Consider the following 17,458-nt stretch of genomic DNA (forward strand, 5'->3'; position numbering starts at 1 on the left):
ATGAAAAAGAAAGATGGAGATGAGACAGTAGAAAAAATATTGAAAGAACTGAAGTGTATTTAATTATTTCAGTGCAATTTTCCTTCCTAGACATGAACTACTTCAGTTGACCTTTATCTCCATTTAACCCCTTTTAAACCCCTTCTAATAAAAGCACAATATACTTGTACTTTAGGTCAAGTGACATAAGAGATTACAGAAACTGAGAGTTCAAATAGGGAAAATAAATTAAGGCCTGAGATAGTATTTAATATCTGTTGTACTTCACTAAACCAAACAGTTATGAACAGTTACTCATTAGCATTTCACAGAAATTTACTATCATCATCTCAACTTTAAGCCATTCACGTGAAAGTGGAAAGACAACGAACTATCTGGAGAAACACAGTTTAATCACTTATGTAAGATACAAAGTCTATATAGCCCTGAGGTCCTATAATCTAGTAAGACTTCAACACAAGGTCTGCTCCTAAAATAAATCTACTATCCCTGCCTGCCTTCTTTTTTCTTTGTGGGAATGGTAGTGACTAACACTGAACCAAAGGCTTTATACATATATACCTCCAGCCCTCCCTGAAGGACAGTTAAAAAGACAAGGAGTGAGCATAATGAAAACATCAGACTACAAGTTTAGCATTAAATTAATTTTTTTTAGTCCTCAAACCATACTAGGTCATATGCAAAATTATTATCCCAGTAAATATTAAGTATATGTAGGACAAATGCCATAAAAACTGTACACTGTTGTGGTGTTGCTACTCTAAAAAGGTGTTTATATTATGTGTATTTGCACATGCATGCCCTGTAGGTCTGGGGACAATGTGTGGGTCCCACTGTTGTCAGGCTAGGTGACAAGCACCTTCACCCAGAGTCAACACACTGCTGCGCACTGTGCTTTTTAGAATGCATTTATCTTCACAGCAATGCCCTGGTGGAACAGTGCATTACTACTCTTAAGATCTTTTCTACAAGGGAGAAAAGAGATGCACAGAACTCGAACACCTTGTCAAAGTCACAGGGTAGCAAATTCCAATGAGGTGGCTTCTATTCTGTGTTCCTAACTTCTACACTGAACTGATGGAAAGTTGGAAAGACTTTTCAAGAAAACTTGAAGGAAACCTCAGAATCTGATGTTTGGAACCTGATAGTTTTACAAAATTCTCCCTACTATCCACAAAGGATGAAATGTGTTTTGCCGATATAAACTTACTTAATCCTTATGACTATTTACGCTGGTATGAAAAAAGGAAAGCGTTTTCTTCAACGTCAAAACAGTAAATGACAGAGTTGAGGGTGGAACCCAATGGGCCTTGATCATAAATGTTACACCATCTACCTCTCCTATAAGCAAAGATTTTAAAATTTCTGTCTTCATACTTCTGTTACTTTAGTTTTGAAGTCGGCAGGCTTCATGGTTCAAGTGTACAGAAGTTGTTAGGGTTAGTTAAGCATTAACTGTGTTCTCCTAAAGGATCTTGGTTGCTGCTGTTTTATTTAATTTAATGTTTGTGAGTATTTTGCCTGCTTGTAAGTATGTACACCATGTGTGTGCCTGGTGCCTGGAGAGGTCAGAATGGGTGTCAGATCCTCCAGAAGTAGTTACAGATAGCTATGAGCCTCTGTATGGGTGTTGGGACCCAAACCCAGATTCTCAGCCCTATATGCCACCCCAAGAAGTGATCTGAAGGAGGTGTTGTTAAACATTTAAGTGTTCTACAGGTAGGTCATCATCAGGTCACTGAGAATGTGCTCTAGAAAAGTAATTTAAAGAACTTCAATTCTCCTGAATGGGCTATGATAAAGGGATCATGCCCGGCCCATTAAACTCCACCGTGGCTCAAAATGTAATCACTTGATCATCCATAGAGAATCATCATTACCAAACCATACAGCACTGTTGTAGGAAGGAGCCAACCTGGAGTCTGCCTGGAGCTATCAAAGGTCCTGTCTGTGCCTAGCCAATAAAGAGATGCCAAGCGGTGTTTTCCGAGTGCCTAGGAACAAGCGCTGTCAAAGGTCCTGATCGTGTTTAGCCAATGAGAGGCAAGCATGAGATATTAACTGTCAATGGATTAGAATGCCTGGGTGCTGGGAGGATGTTAAATTTTTCCCCATTGTTAAATAAACAAGTCTGCTATAAGCCTTCTATCTGACTCCCGGCATCTGAGTTTGTTTTCATTGCGCCTTTTCAATCCCTCCCCTGAGGAAGACTTTAGGACCCAGCAACACACTATAGTCAAGGAGTAAGGGCTAGTCCCCCTTGGATTAGCTTCAAAACTGTAAACTAAATAAAGCCTTTTCTCCGCAGGTAGTCAAAAGCTGGTGTTGTAAGAATGAAAAGTGACTAATATGGAAATTCACAGTTCACCAGTATTTTCTTACCATTCAACATCGATACAAAACAGAAATACAAGAAATGCTCATTAAACGAACTAATCTACCATAAATCTGAAAAGTATGTTTTCTCATAAAAATATAAGAGAGTAAGTTTATTCAAAAAACTTGATGGACAAAAAATGTTGCTACTCTAAGAATGACCACTTTTTGTTTCTTTCTTTTTTTGTTTGTTTGTTTGTTTGTTTCGAAACAGGGTTTCTCTGTGACTTTGGAGCCTGTCCTGGAACTAGCTTTGTAGACCAAGCTGGTCTCAAACTCACAGAGATCCACCTGCCTCTGCCTCCCAAGTGCTAGGATTAAAGGTGCGCCACCACCGCCCAGCCACTTTTTGTTTCTTAAAGTCAGGCTTTAATAATTCAAAAAGGAGTATTTTAATAAAAATTAAAATATGAATGAAATTGAAGTTCTATGCTGAGGAGAGCAAGAGAGTAAGATTATTTGAAGTAACTGTGACCTACCTTTGAGCCATCTAAACTGATTATCCTATAGACATTTCTTGTGCTGTCATAGAAATAAGATACAGTGACTGCATGCTTGCTGGTGGGAACCCAGTTCTTCTTTGTGTTTGGGTCAATCTGGAAGACATGAGCTCGAGTGCTGAAGATAGGTTGTTCCCTGAGGGAAGAAGACAGAGAAGACATAAAACCATAAAGGTGACGACTAGCTGCATTACTAGGAACTTACACATACCCACAAATAAAAGAATCTTTCCAATATGAAAAGTGCAAGTATTCCATTATAAACTTCTTTAAAACAATTACAGCCGCCAGGCAGTGGTGGCACATGCCTTTAATCCCAGCACTTGGGAGGCAGAGGCAGGCGGATCTCTGTGAGTTCGAGGCCAGCCTGATCTACACAGGTAGTTCCAGGACAGTCTCCAAGGCTACAGAGAAATCCTGTCTCCAAAAAATAAAATAAAATAACAAAATATTTAAAAAGCCAATTCTTGCTACTCAGAGACTCTGTACACATGAATTCAGCTACTCACTAAAAGACATCAGTAACTCTGCGAGGTTTTGCCAACTGGACACACTAGAGTCATCTGGAATGAGAGAACCTCAACTGAGGAATTGCATCCATCAGAATGGCCTTTGGACTGTCTCTGAGGAACTGATTAATGACTGATGGGGTGGGGGAGTGGAGCGCTCGGCTCCAGAGTGATCCTGGGTTGTATAAGAGAGAGAGCTGGGCAAGCCAGTAAGCGGTATTCCTCTGTGAATTCTGCTTCAGTTCCTGCCCCGGCTTTTCTCAATAATGGACTGGAAGCTGTAAGCCAAATAAACAATTTTCTCCCTCAAGCTTTTGGTTATTGTTTTATCATAGCAATAGAGAACCAAATTAATAGTCTTCAAGTAAGTATTTGTGACTCCCCCCAACCCTGTCTTATGGAGCTGTGGAAAAAAATGAGTCACCTAACATGTACTTTTCCACCTGAAGATGAACAAGACAATGCTGTCGTCTTGTTTCAACACTCAGACGATACAAGCAGGTGTCTTTTCAGTGGTCTGTTTAGTACCACGGTTTTTGCACTGCTGTGCTATTATAGATTCACTGCTTAAAATGGCCTCTCGGCATAATGCTGACGTGTTCCTAAGTTTTATATACTCATAGATGCAAGTTAATGTGTCTTATGAAGAAAAATGTGTTAGATAAGCTTAACTCAGGCACAAGTCATACTATAGTTGGTCACATGTTCAATGTTAAGACACTGATAATGGAATCACACATTAACTGGGTATAGTGCAGTATACCTACAATCCTAGCCATTTGGGAAGCATGGATTATCTTGTAAATTCAAGGCCAAACTGAGCTGCAAACATTATGAGACCATGTCTATAAATAAATAAACACACGAAAGAAATGCACATGAAACAATGGTATGTCCTAACTGCTTTATAAACATGTGACCAGAGGCTTTAGGAACATGGTATTATATTCCCTAGGAGCAAAGCTTCAGTGCTTTTTAATTAATTATTTCTAGGACTTAGGTCCCTAGGTGACAAGTAGCATATACTATAGAGAACAGACAATAAAAATAAAAGACCCTGACTCAGACATTTTATGAACTTACAACTACATCGATCTGTAATAACTGAAAGATTCCATTCACTATACTATCCTTCCATGAGCTATACCAAAAGGTATATGGAGGAGGTACGCAAAACCATAAACAATGTTTTCTTAAATCAAGTAGGATCTGAAAAATGTACAAAAAGGTTTTACAAATAGAAAGAACAAAACTAGTCAATACTCAAAACAATATTACATGTTGGAAAAGAAGGCACAGACAATCTGCACATAACAGGAGCACTATAGTCCAAAGTTTCCAAGTTTTGAGTAAACTTGCTTTGGAAACAACATTCACTAGGTTGTCTTTGCTACTCACCCCAGTTAGTTTAAACAACATTATTTATTTATTTACTTAATGAGAAAGTCTTGCTATGTAGCCCAGGCTATTCTTTAAGTCAATAGCCTCCTGTCCCTGCTTCCTGAGTGCTGAGATTGCAGGAGGTAAGCCACTAAGCTTGGTCAGAATGTTAACCTTTTAGCTTGGGATATTTAATGTTTAAATCTAAATAAAATTTATTTTAAATAACTTAAAACATCTTTACAAGAGTAAGTTAAAAAAAAAAAAGTATAGGAAAAAGAAAACCAAGACAAAGAAGTGACCAGAGCAGGGACAGTAAACCTGCTCTGTGGTGAATGGCTCTTCAGATTATGCCTCATGGATGGGACAGCATGTCTCCCATGACTTCAGCATGTCTTAAGTACTCTCCACACATTAACTTCCTCAATTTATATCAATTCCTTCAGTAACATCTGCTAACTAGTTATTTCATAAACAAATGACTTCTTGATTAAAGTTGAACTTAAGATTTCTGTGGTCAAAAGCCAACTGTTCAAAGTCTGGATGATAGGGGCTGGAGAGATGGCTCAGCGGTTAAGAACATTGCCTGTTCTTCCAAAGGTCCTGAGTTCAATTCCCAGCAACCACATAGTGGCTCACAACCATCTGTAATAAGGTCTGGTGCAATAAGTTCATCGTTTTACTTGCTCCACAATAATTCACAAAAATACTAACTGAATTAAATAGTGTTTTTCTAACTATTTTGAGACTGAGAAGCAGTAGCTCCATCTTAAAATAAGTTTTGCAAATACTGTGTCATATCCAGTTCTAAAGTATCTACTATGAACATTTGAAGAATAAAAATCCTAACAAGTTCTGTAATAAAGAAATGCATATAACTTTAATCCAGTAATAGATAATTATTTTATCTCTGATCTCGTCTTCATGCTAGGAATTGTCTTTATATATACATCATAAAAAACCACAAATTTTGAGTTATGTATTACCTCACTGAAAATTGGCCTTGGTATTTGACATTGCTATTAATGTTATACTTATAATAATGATCACTAGAAAATACGTATATATACAGAAAATACAAAATTGAGGGTTTACTTAATAATGACTACAGTATTATTTCTTAAGTTAATTGTTAAAAAAAAAGCTCAAAGCAACCATTCTAAGAAACAGCATCAACCTCAAATTAAATAGCAAACAGATTCACTATGAAATGTTTTAAACTAGCTTAGAAAAGCAAAACTATATACACACACACACAGATTCACACACACACATACACAAAATGTCAATCCTAGAGATAAGCTAGGGGTCTTGAAAATTTTCTATACTCTGTAATCAGACAGCAAGGGGCTGAAAGCACTGTATATGTTATACTTATATTAATACGAACAGCTTACTGGGGTGTTTTTCTGTTGGTTCACTAAATTACTTTAGGAAACTAGTATAAAATAATTTTAAAATTCTATATAATATTGTTACAGAGCTAAAATTCTGTTACACTTCTTTTTAATGTAATTTTATGATTTATTTTTATTTCTTATGCATTGGTGTTTGCCTGTATGTCTGTATGAGAGCATAAGATCCCCTGGAACTAGAGTTACAGACAGTAGTGAGCTGCCATGTGGGTGCAGGAAATGGAACCTGGATCCTCTGGAAGAGCAGTCAGTGCTCTTAACCACTAGTTACACTTCTATATTCAGTGATAGATTCTCAAACTTTAAATACAAACATGGGAACCTGGAAGTAGAAGACAACTAAGGGGGAGAAAGTTTTTAAAAAATCGGAATTCTGTTAGAAAAACGAGTCTTATTCAAATTCACTAGAGTTGACAATTATTATATCTAGATCTCAAACATCTGTGCAATAAGAAAGGAGCACATAAAAGAAAGAACGAAACAGCACTTTCCAGGGGCTACTGAAATTTAGATTTAGAAAAAGTCCACATTTGTCATTTGACTAGCCTTATTTTAAAATGAACCAATGGTAATGCTCTTTAAGATGACTACTGAAATCTTTTGCAAATATTGTACTTACTCGATAAGGCTTTGCTCCAAGGAAGTACAAAAGTGTAGGCTCAATAATTACAATCAAACTGAAGAGAAATGGTGTATCTTAGTCCACCTTTTGTGCCTACATTACAAACATCCTTTTCAGATATTTAAGTACTAATGGACATTCAAAGATATAAAGATTTTTAACTTCAAATAACTCCCTTTCTACTATTTTTTTTTTTTTCAAAACAAAGTGGCCTGGTTACTGGAAATACCGTTGCTAATACTTTCCACTGAGAATCTGACCATGAAGACACTATTGGCTGACTATCCACTGACTATCCTTCTAGTTCCTCCCTAACGAACCTCAGATATTATCTACCTCTACAATTCCATTCTTGTCATAAGTTGATCTATAAATGGAACTCTGAAGCAATGATTCTGGCCAATGAAATTGCTCAGTAATTTGCTAGAGGTTTCCATGAGTATGCACCAAGAGATAACATATAAGAAAGAATCTTGTCTTAAACACTGCACTTAACAACTATACCTGAAGAAGCCAACCTAACATTCTAATGGAGATACAACTGAACATAGGGGCAACATTCTTAGTTAATATTACATGGGAAATCAAAGAATCTAGTTCCTTGATTGTGAACTAAAGAAATGAGTCAGCCTAGCTGCAGGCTTCTGCTGTGATCAAATAGGTTTCCTAAGTGAAATAGCTGCTACTTAAAATACCACACAAATAGGAATGGAAGAGGTTAATGTACAAATGAGCTACCGGACCTTGTTTTCACCTGTCTGCCCAATATGATTACTGGTCCTGCACAACTCCAGCCTAGCTAGCTACAGACTAACAGTTGTTCATTATCTTCTTAAGCACTCCACAGTACACACGATTTGCCGTTTAAAACTGTAGTAGAACTTGATAGCTCAAGTTATAGCTGTATTAGTGAAGAGGAAGGAGGAAGGAGTAGAAAGGAGAATGTGAAGTGTTGCCACAGTCTACTCCCAGTTCATTTTCTATCACAGAGATTTAACGTTCAAAACTATTAACCAGAACACAGTCGAATAAGAGCTGTGCAAAAGCAGCTGTCCCTTGCAATGGGGCTGGATGAGGAGGGTGTGGCAGAGAGAACTGACGAGTTTTATTTATAATCCTTTAACTACTACTGAATTTTTTTTTTTTACCTTGCAGAAGTACTTTTAAAATGTCATTGTAAAAAAGCTACATTTATGTAACTTGAGAAAATGCTGCCTTAGGGAACATTTTCAAAGACTCCCAAAGGGCGAGTGACTGACAATTTTTAGGACCTTAGAGTTGGATGGACTTAGAGGATGGACAGAGAAGGTAAAGGGAGAGTAAAGAGCAGACATGTAGACAGCATGACTGAAGCACAGAAGGAACACACAACTCCTGACAAAAACACCCCACCTGACTGGAGGAAAATAACAAAACAAGATTTCTAGTTTGGACTTCATCTGATGTGGCAGGAGAGGAACGGTACTTGGTGAGATTAAAACTCAGAACACGTGCAGGGCACATCAAGGAGTGGGCAGAGGCTAATGTGCGTTACTTGCTCGCAGGTCTGAAGAACAAACTGTGTATCACTGAAGTAGCGCTGCATGCCTCGGTCAAGCAGGAGCACAAGCACTGACATTTCTAAAAAGATTTATCTTTCCAAAGGTTATAATATAAACTGCTTAGCTATAGCACTAAATCTCAATTCCTTCCCCTCCCCTACCCCAACACACCTAACCAAAATATTGACTAAAATATTTGGTGTTTCTTGTACAAATCAAGAAAAAAAGTACCACCTAAAAACTCCTATTATTAATATGTTATGCATTCAACTGTGGTTTATTTAAAGAACATTCTCTTAAAAAAAAATTCTACTTAGAGGAAAGCAATTCTACCAATGCCTACCCAACACATAGTTACACTCTAAGAATTTCATTTTCATCTAGTGATGAACCAAACACACAGCAGGTGGTGCATTATAAAACTGCAAGTCACTTTGTGGCAAATACAAAATTATAACATGACCTTGCTATACAAGAGGGAGATATACACACTTAAAATGTGGCACTGCCAACTGATGTCTCTGCTACTCCACTTTCTTAAAATCTTCTCTACTTAGAAACAATTAAAATACTATAGGTTTAGGATGCATCAGGAGTTATACCATTTAGAGCTATGTATAAAATTTGTATTATCAGTTTTATTATATTTTATGTGTTATTTTCTGGCCTAATGATTTCCTCTAAATAAAGCTAAATTCAGAGAACTAACGGTATGCACTAGAGAAATCTGAGGAAGAGTTTTCAGTAAACATCCAGTCCTTTAAACTTTAAAAATGACTAAAATATTAAAAGGCCATTTAAGGTTTAAAAGCACCTTCAAAGAACAAGATAATTCTCAATAATGTTAAATTGATCAGTGGAGACACAGGTGTTGTGCACATACATTCAAATAAAAGGTATTTTTAAATTTCTCAAATAATAAAATTCCTCACCATTTCTCTAGATTTATTTATACTGAAAATCTGATTATATTTTATTTTATACATATACAATTTAACTGTCATGTAACAGTATACCTACTATGATCAGAACCGCACTATCTAACATGGTAGACACTAGTCACGTTACTACTACTGAACTACTGAGGGGAATAAATTTAAACTCTGATATTCATTTCAGTTACCAGAAAAAAAAAAATGTAAGGAACAACTCTGGTATGGGAATCTTTCCCCAAAAATATATTTCATGAAATTTAAATTCAGATGAAGTACTTCCAACGACAACCTAACAGCTGAGTAGAAATGTGTACTAATGCACATAATAGATTTCAAAATACTTGTTTCTACACTAATTACATGTTTAATGTACTATCTCAAAATACACTAAAATTGGTTTAGTTATGAACTTCAAAAGTATATTAAAGTGACATAATCCACAACATAAAGCTACCTGTACTAGAATGCTGTACCAGACAATGCTGTATGTAGTCATTTTCTTATTAATAAGACATACAGGGTGTTTCCATCTTTTCACTATTATGAACCATGCTTCTCCATGTTTTCTTGTGTATGTATCATACCAGAAGCAGCGTTTCCAAATTACTCTTCACAGTGCTTGTACCAATGTTTTTATATTGATTGGTCCTTATTGCACTCTACCAACATTTGATAATGTCCAAGAAATATCTTTAACTTTTGCCAATTTGATGGGCATGAAATGGCATTTCAAAGTTGCTTTAAGTTTCCATGTCCCTGATGACAGTGAAGCTAAACAGCTCTTCATGAACTTATGGGCCATGGGCCAATGGATTTCTCTACTCATTTCTAAACTTGTTTGAACTCCTATTTTAAACTTGAGAATCTAAAATGATGTCAGACCATACTTATGGAAATATCACATATCTCCATTATTAACTATATTTATTATAAAGACAGTAAGATCAATACTCACCAGAGTAGGGCTGAATCACTCATTTTCCTAATTCGGTGGAATTTATTTTAAAAAAGCAGTGTAGCAGTGGTTCTCAACCTTCCTAATGCTATGATCCTTAATCAAAGTTCCTCATGCTGCAGTGATCCCCATAAAATTATTTCATTGCCTCTTCCTAACTGTAATTTTGCTACTGTTACGAATTGCAATGTAAATGTCTGATATGCATGATATCTAATTTGTCACTCCCAAAGGTGAGAACCACTAACAATATAGGGTAGATACAACAGATATACTCTGATCTTTTCCCAAGGAAGATAAATTGTTTCTTCAACATAAAACATAGTTTTTATTTTTATATAGTACACTTTGTAACATTTCTCTAAATTTTTTCAAATGTGGAACAGTGGGAGAGTGGCAAATGCCTGAAGTTTTTATCTTAGCCATTTAAAATGTTCACCATCTGTAATGAGATCTGGTGCCCTCTTCCTGACTGTAGGCATCCAAGCAGACAGAATATTGCCTAGATAATAAATAAATAAATCTTTAAAAAAATGTTCAAGCTATTCAGTCTAAGAAAATTCTTTTAGGCAAAACATACTTAACCTACATATCAAGAGTAAAAACACGCTTGTACTACTGATTAGGGATACGACCAAGTAGATTTCAAATAATGCCCACCACTACTCCATCCTCATTCACTGCAAGTCCACAGTGAACATCTGGTACTTTATATAAGGCAACCACACATCCTTAACTTCCTACTTCCTGTTGTGGGAGAATGGTCTGTATTCTGCCAATTATATTTTAAATAAACGTTGATTGGCCAGTAGCCAGGCATGAAGTATAGGCGGAACAACCAGACAGGAAGTAGAGGTGGGTCAATGAGAACAGGAGAATTCTGGGAAGAGGATGCAGTTGTGGGCCCAGCCACAGAAGAAGCAAGATGTGACTACCTAACTGAAAAAGGTACTGAGCCATGTGGCTAACATACACTAGAATAATGAGCTAATGTAAGTTATAAGAGTTAATAAGATGCCTGAGCTAATGGGCCAATCAGTTTATAGTTAGTGTAGACCTCTGTGTGATTTCTTTGGGACCTAACATCTGCAGAAAACCGGACAAGACAGAAACCCCAACAACTTCCTATATTACCCAGTTCTTATTCTTTTTCTCTGCTTAAAGGGGGCTATATTAAAACCAAATGTTGTTTATCATTTTGTTATATTTTAAAGTAACAAAACCATAGGTGAAATTCCTTTATTAATGATATTTCTCAGTTATGGAGTCTGCAGATATAATTCCTGTACTGTGTTATTTCTACTCAAATATAGTATATCTCCCAACAGTCATGTGAATGGCTCAGTTAGTACAGCATCGTAGAGACTCAAATATATATAGCAAGGCGGGTCTGGGGCCTTGTCCCTGTTCAGCTTTACTGCCCTAAAGGGGAGCTGAATTCTGAGGTACTGGGGTGATCCCAATGGATAAAGACCCAGGAGGACATAACTTAGAGCACTGATTTGCAAACTCTAGGCCACAACCAGAAGGTTGTGATCAATAACAGTCAGTAAAGCATTTATTAAAATGAATATGAACATAAACTTTCAAAATAATTCAGACTTCATAAAGGGGTATGTGTTGTTCCATGAAACTCTGGTTACAAAAAAACTATGAACCGTGGGCAAAAAAAGCTTAAGATTCTCAATTTTAAAAATGCTTTAATATTCATGAATAGCTTATGAAGCAAGTGTACAAGATAAAAACAAAGGTCCTAAGTGACTTAAAGTCACACAGCCAGCAACTGATATTACTTTTAATATATGTAAGAGAAAATTCAAGTCTATCTCATTAGCAATCAAAAAACAAGTGAAGTCTCAAGTTACCTTTACAACTATCAAAACAGGATTTAAAAACAAATAAACATGGAACAAAAGTCAATGTCCATGAGAGTTAAGGGAAACTGACTCTTTCAGAAGCAGTCAGTGGGCACAGAGTCTATATATTTCAAAGCCTTTAGATTCTCAGGCAGTAGTGGCGCATGCCTTTAAACCCAGTACTCAGGAGGCAGAAACAAGCAGATCTCTGTGAGTTCAAGGCCAGCCTGGTCTACAAAGATTTCTGTATGCACCCTTTGACAAAGTAATTTTATTCAGGTAGCTTATATTATGTAACTAATCACAGAGATATGCACACACTTATTTAAGAGATCTGTGGAAGTTAGTTTTATGTCAACTTAGCACAAGTTAGTCATTTGAGAAAAGGAAACCTCAACTGAGAAAATGTCTGCCAGACAGGCCTATGGGCAAGCCTGTGGTAGACTTTGATGACAGATGTGGGAAGGTTCAGCTCACTGTAGGTGGTACTCCCCACCCCCTGGGCTGGTAGTCCTGTGTGCTGTGCTTTAAGCAATTAAGCTGATTAAGTAATTGAAAGGAAGCCCTGCTTCATTTCTTGCCTCCAGATTCCTGGCCTAACTTCCCTGGATAATGGACTACAAGCTCAAACATGAAATAAACTCCTTCTTCCCCAAGTTGCTTTTGGTCAAGTATTAATAAAATACAGCAATAGAACCCCTAGGACATGGTCTATCACCATGGCTTAATACAAAAGGGTATGAGTTAAAAATGTTCCATAGTTTAAGAATAACTTAGGGCACATTCTAATGGAGTAGTATTTAACTATAAAAAATGAGGTTCAGAGTAGTCAATGATATAAATGTTCAATATAATAAATAAAAGTAGGTCTAATGCATGGATATAGCACATTGTGTCTGCAATATCAAAAGGAAGGAAGGAAGGAAGGAAGGAAGGGAGGGAGGGAGGGAGGGAGGGAGGGAGGGAGGGAGGGAGGACTTTTTAAGCCTTGTCTGTCTCTTATTTCTCTTAGCCCAGAAACCAGAATGATCCTTCTAAAAACCAAACTAGCATTAAAATATTATAGAGAAAAAAGGTTGGGAGAAGGGACAAAATAAAGTCAGCAAATATGGTAACATGCATCTGGCTATTGAAAGAGAGTTAGAAGCTACTTTTCTATGTCTGGGAAATTTCCTAATACATATGGTTTTAAAACAAGAAAATCAGAGACAGAAGGAATATTCCTCCAAACTCTTCATCAGCTTCCTTAATGTAGCCTAGTGATGTTTTGTTACTATTTCTCAACTCTGACTGCACAAAAGAAACTAGCCTCCCTTCAGTACAGCACCAGCGAATGATTTGTAAGTTTCCAAGGTGATTCTCATATGCTGCGGGGAAGAAGAACCCTCATTGGATGTGGCCCCAGCTCCTACTTTGTCTTGGTTACTGTTCTATTGTTGTAAGGAGACATCATAACGAAGACAACATATAAAAGAAAACATTTAATTGGGATGCTTACAGTTTCAGAGGGTGAGCTTCCATCATAGTGAAAAGCACAGCAACAGCCAGCCAGACAGGCAGGCATGGCAATGAAGCAGTAGCTAAGAGCTTGCATCTGACTCAAGAAACAGGCAGAGAGAGCTTGCTTTCTTTTAAAAGCTCAAAGCCCACCTCAAATGACACATCTCCAAGGTCATACCTCCCAGGCCTTCCCAAACTACCATACCCTTCAACTTCATTTGCTCCTTGTCCTCTCTGGCTTCAGTAGCATTTGCCCTCTTGATGTTTTAGACACACCAACCCCATCCTTCAATGCATACACATACACACCACCCACCTATCTAAAGGACTTTGCTTAAAGTGCTCTGTTCCCTCAGGTCCTCCCAGCATCTTCTTACGTCTCCTAAAGGTCTTTCCTAAGATATGACCTTTCAATATCTATATTAAAAAGTCATAACTCCTTCGTCTTTCTCAAATAAAAGGATTTTGTTTAATTACTGTGCTCCCAGCAACTTAAATACTGATATATCAGGCATATGAAAAATACTTAGTAAGTGAATAAAAAAAGTCCAAAATGCTTAAGACTTCTCGGTGGTGAGGTTACAAGTAATTTGACTCATCAAATCAAAACATGGTTCAGCAAACAATTTCAATCCAATTTATTTATCTGTGTTTAAAAACTGTGAATGCTGATTTTGTGATCATGTATATATGTATACATATGCATACATATTCATACACATGTACATATATACATTCACACAAACATAAAAGTAAATCTGAGCTATGAGACTTTAGGCTTGACAGAATATGAAACGCCTTAATTTTTAAAATTAGTACCAGTTAAAAAATACTATATAGCTCTAGGATATTTGATTCATCAAGAAAACAGACTTGAAGACACTCTTACCTATAAAATGCTTCTTTCTTTTCAAAAGAAACCAGCCCCTAAATCTCCATTGATGTAAGCCTTTCCAATCAATTTTATCAGCTCAGAATTCTATTCACCGTGTATAACAAAGCTAGCACTAAACTACCCCACAATAAGTCTACAGCTACTTCTGTAGCTAACTATAAACCTGCAAGCTCACCCTAAGAGATGCCATAAGCAGCAAGAAAACCAACCACCTAAGAAGAAAGAAAGCAAGGCAATCATTTATAACCAGAGAGGGTTTTCAGACTAGCTCTCAAATGAATACAGTGTAGAAGATGATTTAACTAAGTGCAGACACTTGTTTAACCAATTTATAAGGAAAAGCATCAATTCTACTAAAGCCTTTGTGCCTGGGAGGTATTCTAGAACATTTAAATAAATATTATCCAAACCCCAATTGATGTTATCTCATCCAACCATTTAAAAAAGTTATTTTTAGATACATAAAAGCCATACTCTGGAGACTAAATAAAGTGGCAATATCTACACTTAAATTACCTTGTGACAAAATTATTCAAAAAGAACTCTTAAGTCTCAGTTCAGTGTCCTTTTGGAACACTTGAGAAAAGTAAATTATTAAAACGAGGAAGGCATAATCAAACAATGAAGGTGCGATGAACAATAGCACAACATCACAGCATGCTACAACAATCACACACTGCGGCACATTAAAGGGGACAGGATATGGTGAAGAATGCAGTCTACAAAATGACACCATGCTATTTTCAGTATTAAATGTATTCACTCTTCTGCTATTAAAGTTATCTCTCTGTATCCATAGAAGCCTGACTCCAGGACCCTCATGGGTGAAAAACCCAAAGTCCTGTATATAAAGTGGTATAATATTTGCATCCAGCCCCAACACAACCCTCCCAAATACCTTATCTTTAGATTGCTTATAATACGGACTACAAATGAAACATAATTAAAATGTTGTATAGTTATCATTCTGACAAGAACTATACATGTTCAGTACAAACTTTCTCTTTACAAATGTTTTTAATTCAGTCTTGATTATCAGATGCAGAATTTTGAAGTGTTTATTTAATAGCATGCACACTGTTAAAAGTTTTTGAAAACTTAAGTTCTTTACCACTAACTACAGAATAGAAATGGAGAAAAACCATTCACTAAATTAAGACTTTTAGTTCTCAGGAGGGCATGGGAGAGTACTGGCCTATAAATCCAGCACTCAAAGGGCTAAGGCAGCCTCCTGGATATTTAAGGCCATTCTGAGGTTACAAACAAGACCCTATACTTAATATAAGAAAGTTCCAGAAAGGGGCCACGAGAAGGGGGTGTTAAACAGGAAAATAGTAGAATACAGTGATATGGAAGCAAAGTAGGAAATATTCAGGAAGGTTTAAGTGGGAATGGGCTTGGGGAAAGAAGGGAGTGAAGTGTGTGCGTGCGTGCGTGCGTGCGTGCGTGCGTGCGTGTGTGTGTGTGTGTGTGTGTGTGTGTGTGTAGTGTGAGTTAACCTAACTAAAGATATATGAAAAAACCACATGGAAACCTAATATTCTGTAAGCTAGTGAAAAAATTTAAGATTATGAATTTAATTATCCTGCACAGATGGATGTTGTTCCCAGAAGACATATAATATTAAAGAAAAATCCAAGTGCCAAGTATAGAATATCCCCCATGAGTGGTAGGCCAAGGACCCCTGGGACCCCAACAATGCACACTACTGTACTGTATGACACTGCACCTGACTGCCAACTAGAACTGAGTGGTATGACCCTCTAGCTGAAGAGCACACCTTTAGGCTGCTGGACACAGAGAAATAAAGCTTCATTCCTGCGGGCTAGCTTTCATCGTCCAGGAAGGTGCTATGAAGCTTCTCTGACCAAGGCTGAGAACAGCACTAATTTTTGAGTATAAACAATAATATTTAGAAGACAGTTTGATAACACATCTGTTTAGCAGCACAGCAATGGTAAGTTTCATCTTAAAGCCTGTGACCTGCTAGCCATGGAATTTCGACCAGGTTTGCAGGGCCAGACATTAATTCCTTTTGCTGAGCAGGCCTCAAATCCAAAAAAAAAAAAAAAAATGTTGTTACCCCCAACAATAGTCATGCCACTATTACACCAGGGGGTACATCTTATCTGAAAAGTCAGTATTGTAGCTTCTTTTTCCAGGGGGTAGGAGTTAATGGAGAAATAGTAACTATGCCAAGAATGAGTGACTATTGAATGCTGACTTACCAAAGTGGAAAGAATGTGAAGAGCCCCAGGGCAGGGAAGAGATGCTATAAAGTGTCTTTTGGATGCCATCATGAAATCACAGCAGTTATCTATGGGTACCCATAAACTTCCATCATGGATGCAGCCACTAGTACGTTGCCATGTTCCAGGGTTATACTGAAGATGACCTAGAACTTCCCCATCATCTTGCCTCTACTTCCAAAGTACCGGCACAACACCCAGACTCAACACCCTACTTTCAACTCTCCTGTCTTGTAGTACTTGTTTAAAATATATTAAAAATTTTTTGCAGAAACTAATTCTGTGTGATAAAGGTCAAAGACCTAATATAATAAAAACTGAAGGGCTTAAGTACCAGACAGTGAACCAAAAAGGTTAATAGTTACTGGAAAATCTTGATAGTTTTAACCTTTTGCAGTTGGAATTAAGTGGCATCTCAACACTATTCATCTTATAAATCAAGATGCACACAAGACACTGTTCAGTAACTTCAATCATTTATGCCAGTCACAAATCAGACAATGCAAGCTGAAACATTTCAATATGCTGCTCTGAAGCCTAAAGACAAAAGCCTATATTTACAAGATGTGGTAAAATCTGTGGTCACAATGAACAATTTCCAGAGTATGCCCCCTGAACACACATGATTCTGAACACCGTCTGCAATAATCTTCTCAACCTTTGTGAACCCCCCCCCATTTGGAGATGAGGAACCTATGGATGAAGAGGGTAATTAGCTGGGCATA

The 17,458-nt window shown here is 37.1% G+C and overlaps 1 protein-coding gene across 1 annotated transcript in view; it reads right to left on the bottom strand.

The window, feature by feature from the left end:
* Nucleotides 1-17,458, bottom strand: part of Homer1 (homer scaffold protein 1) — a 102,380-nt gene that overhangs the window by 66,062 nt on the left and 18,860 nt on the right. The window contains exon 2 of the mRNA XM_050153789.1: nucleotides 2,856-3,012. Within this exon, the coding sequence (XP_050009746.1) occupies nucleotides 2,856-3,012 (157 nt within the window). The remainder of the gene's footprint in view (nucleotides 1-2,855; nucleotides 3,013-17,458) is intronic.

The sequence above is a fragment of the Alexandromys fortis genome, unplaced genomic scaffold (genome assembly GCF_014885135.2).
Source record: "Alexandromys fortis isolate MF-2015 unplaced genomic scaffold, M_Fortis_MF-2015_v1.1 scaffold_79, whole genome shotgun sequence".
In the NCBI taxonomy this organism is placed as follows: Eukaryota; Metazoa; Chordata; class Mammalia; order Rodentia; family Cricetidae; genus Alexandromys; species Alexandromys fortis.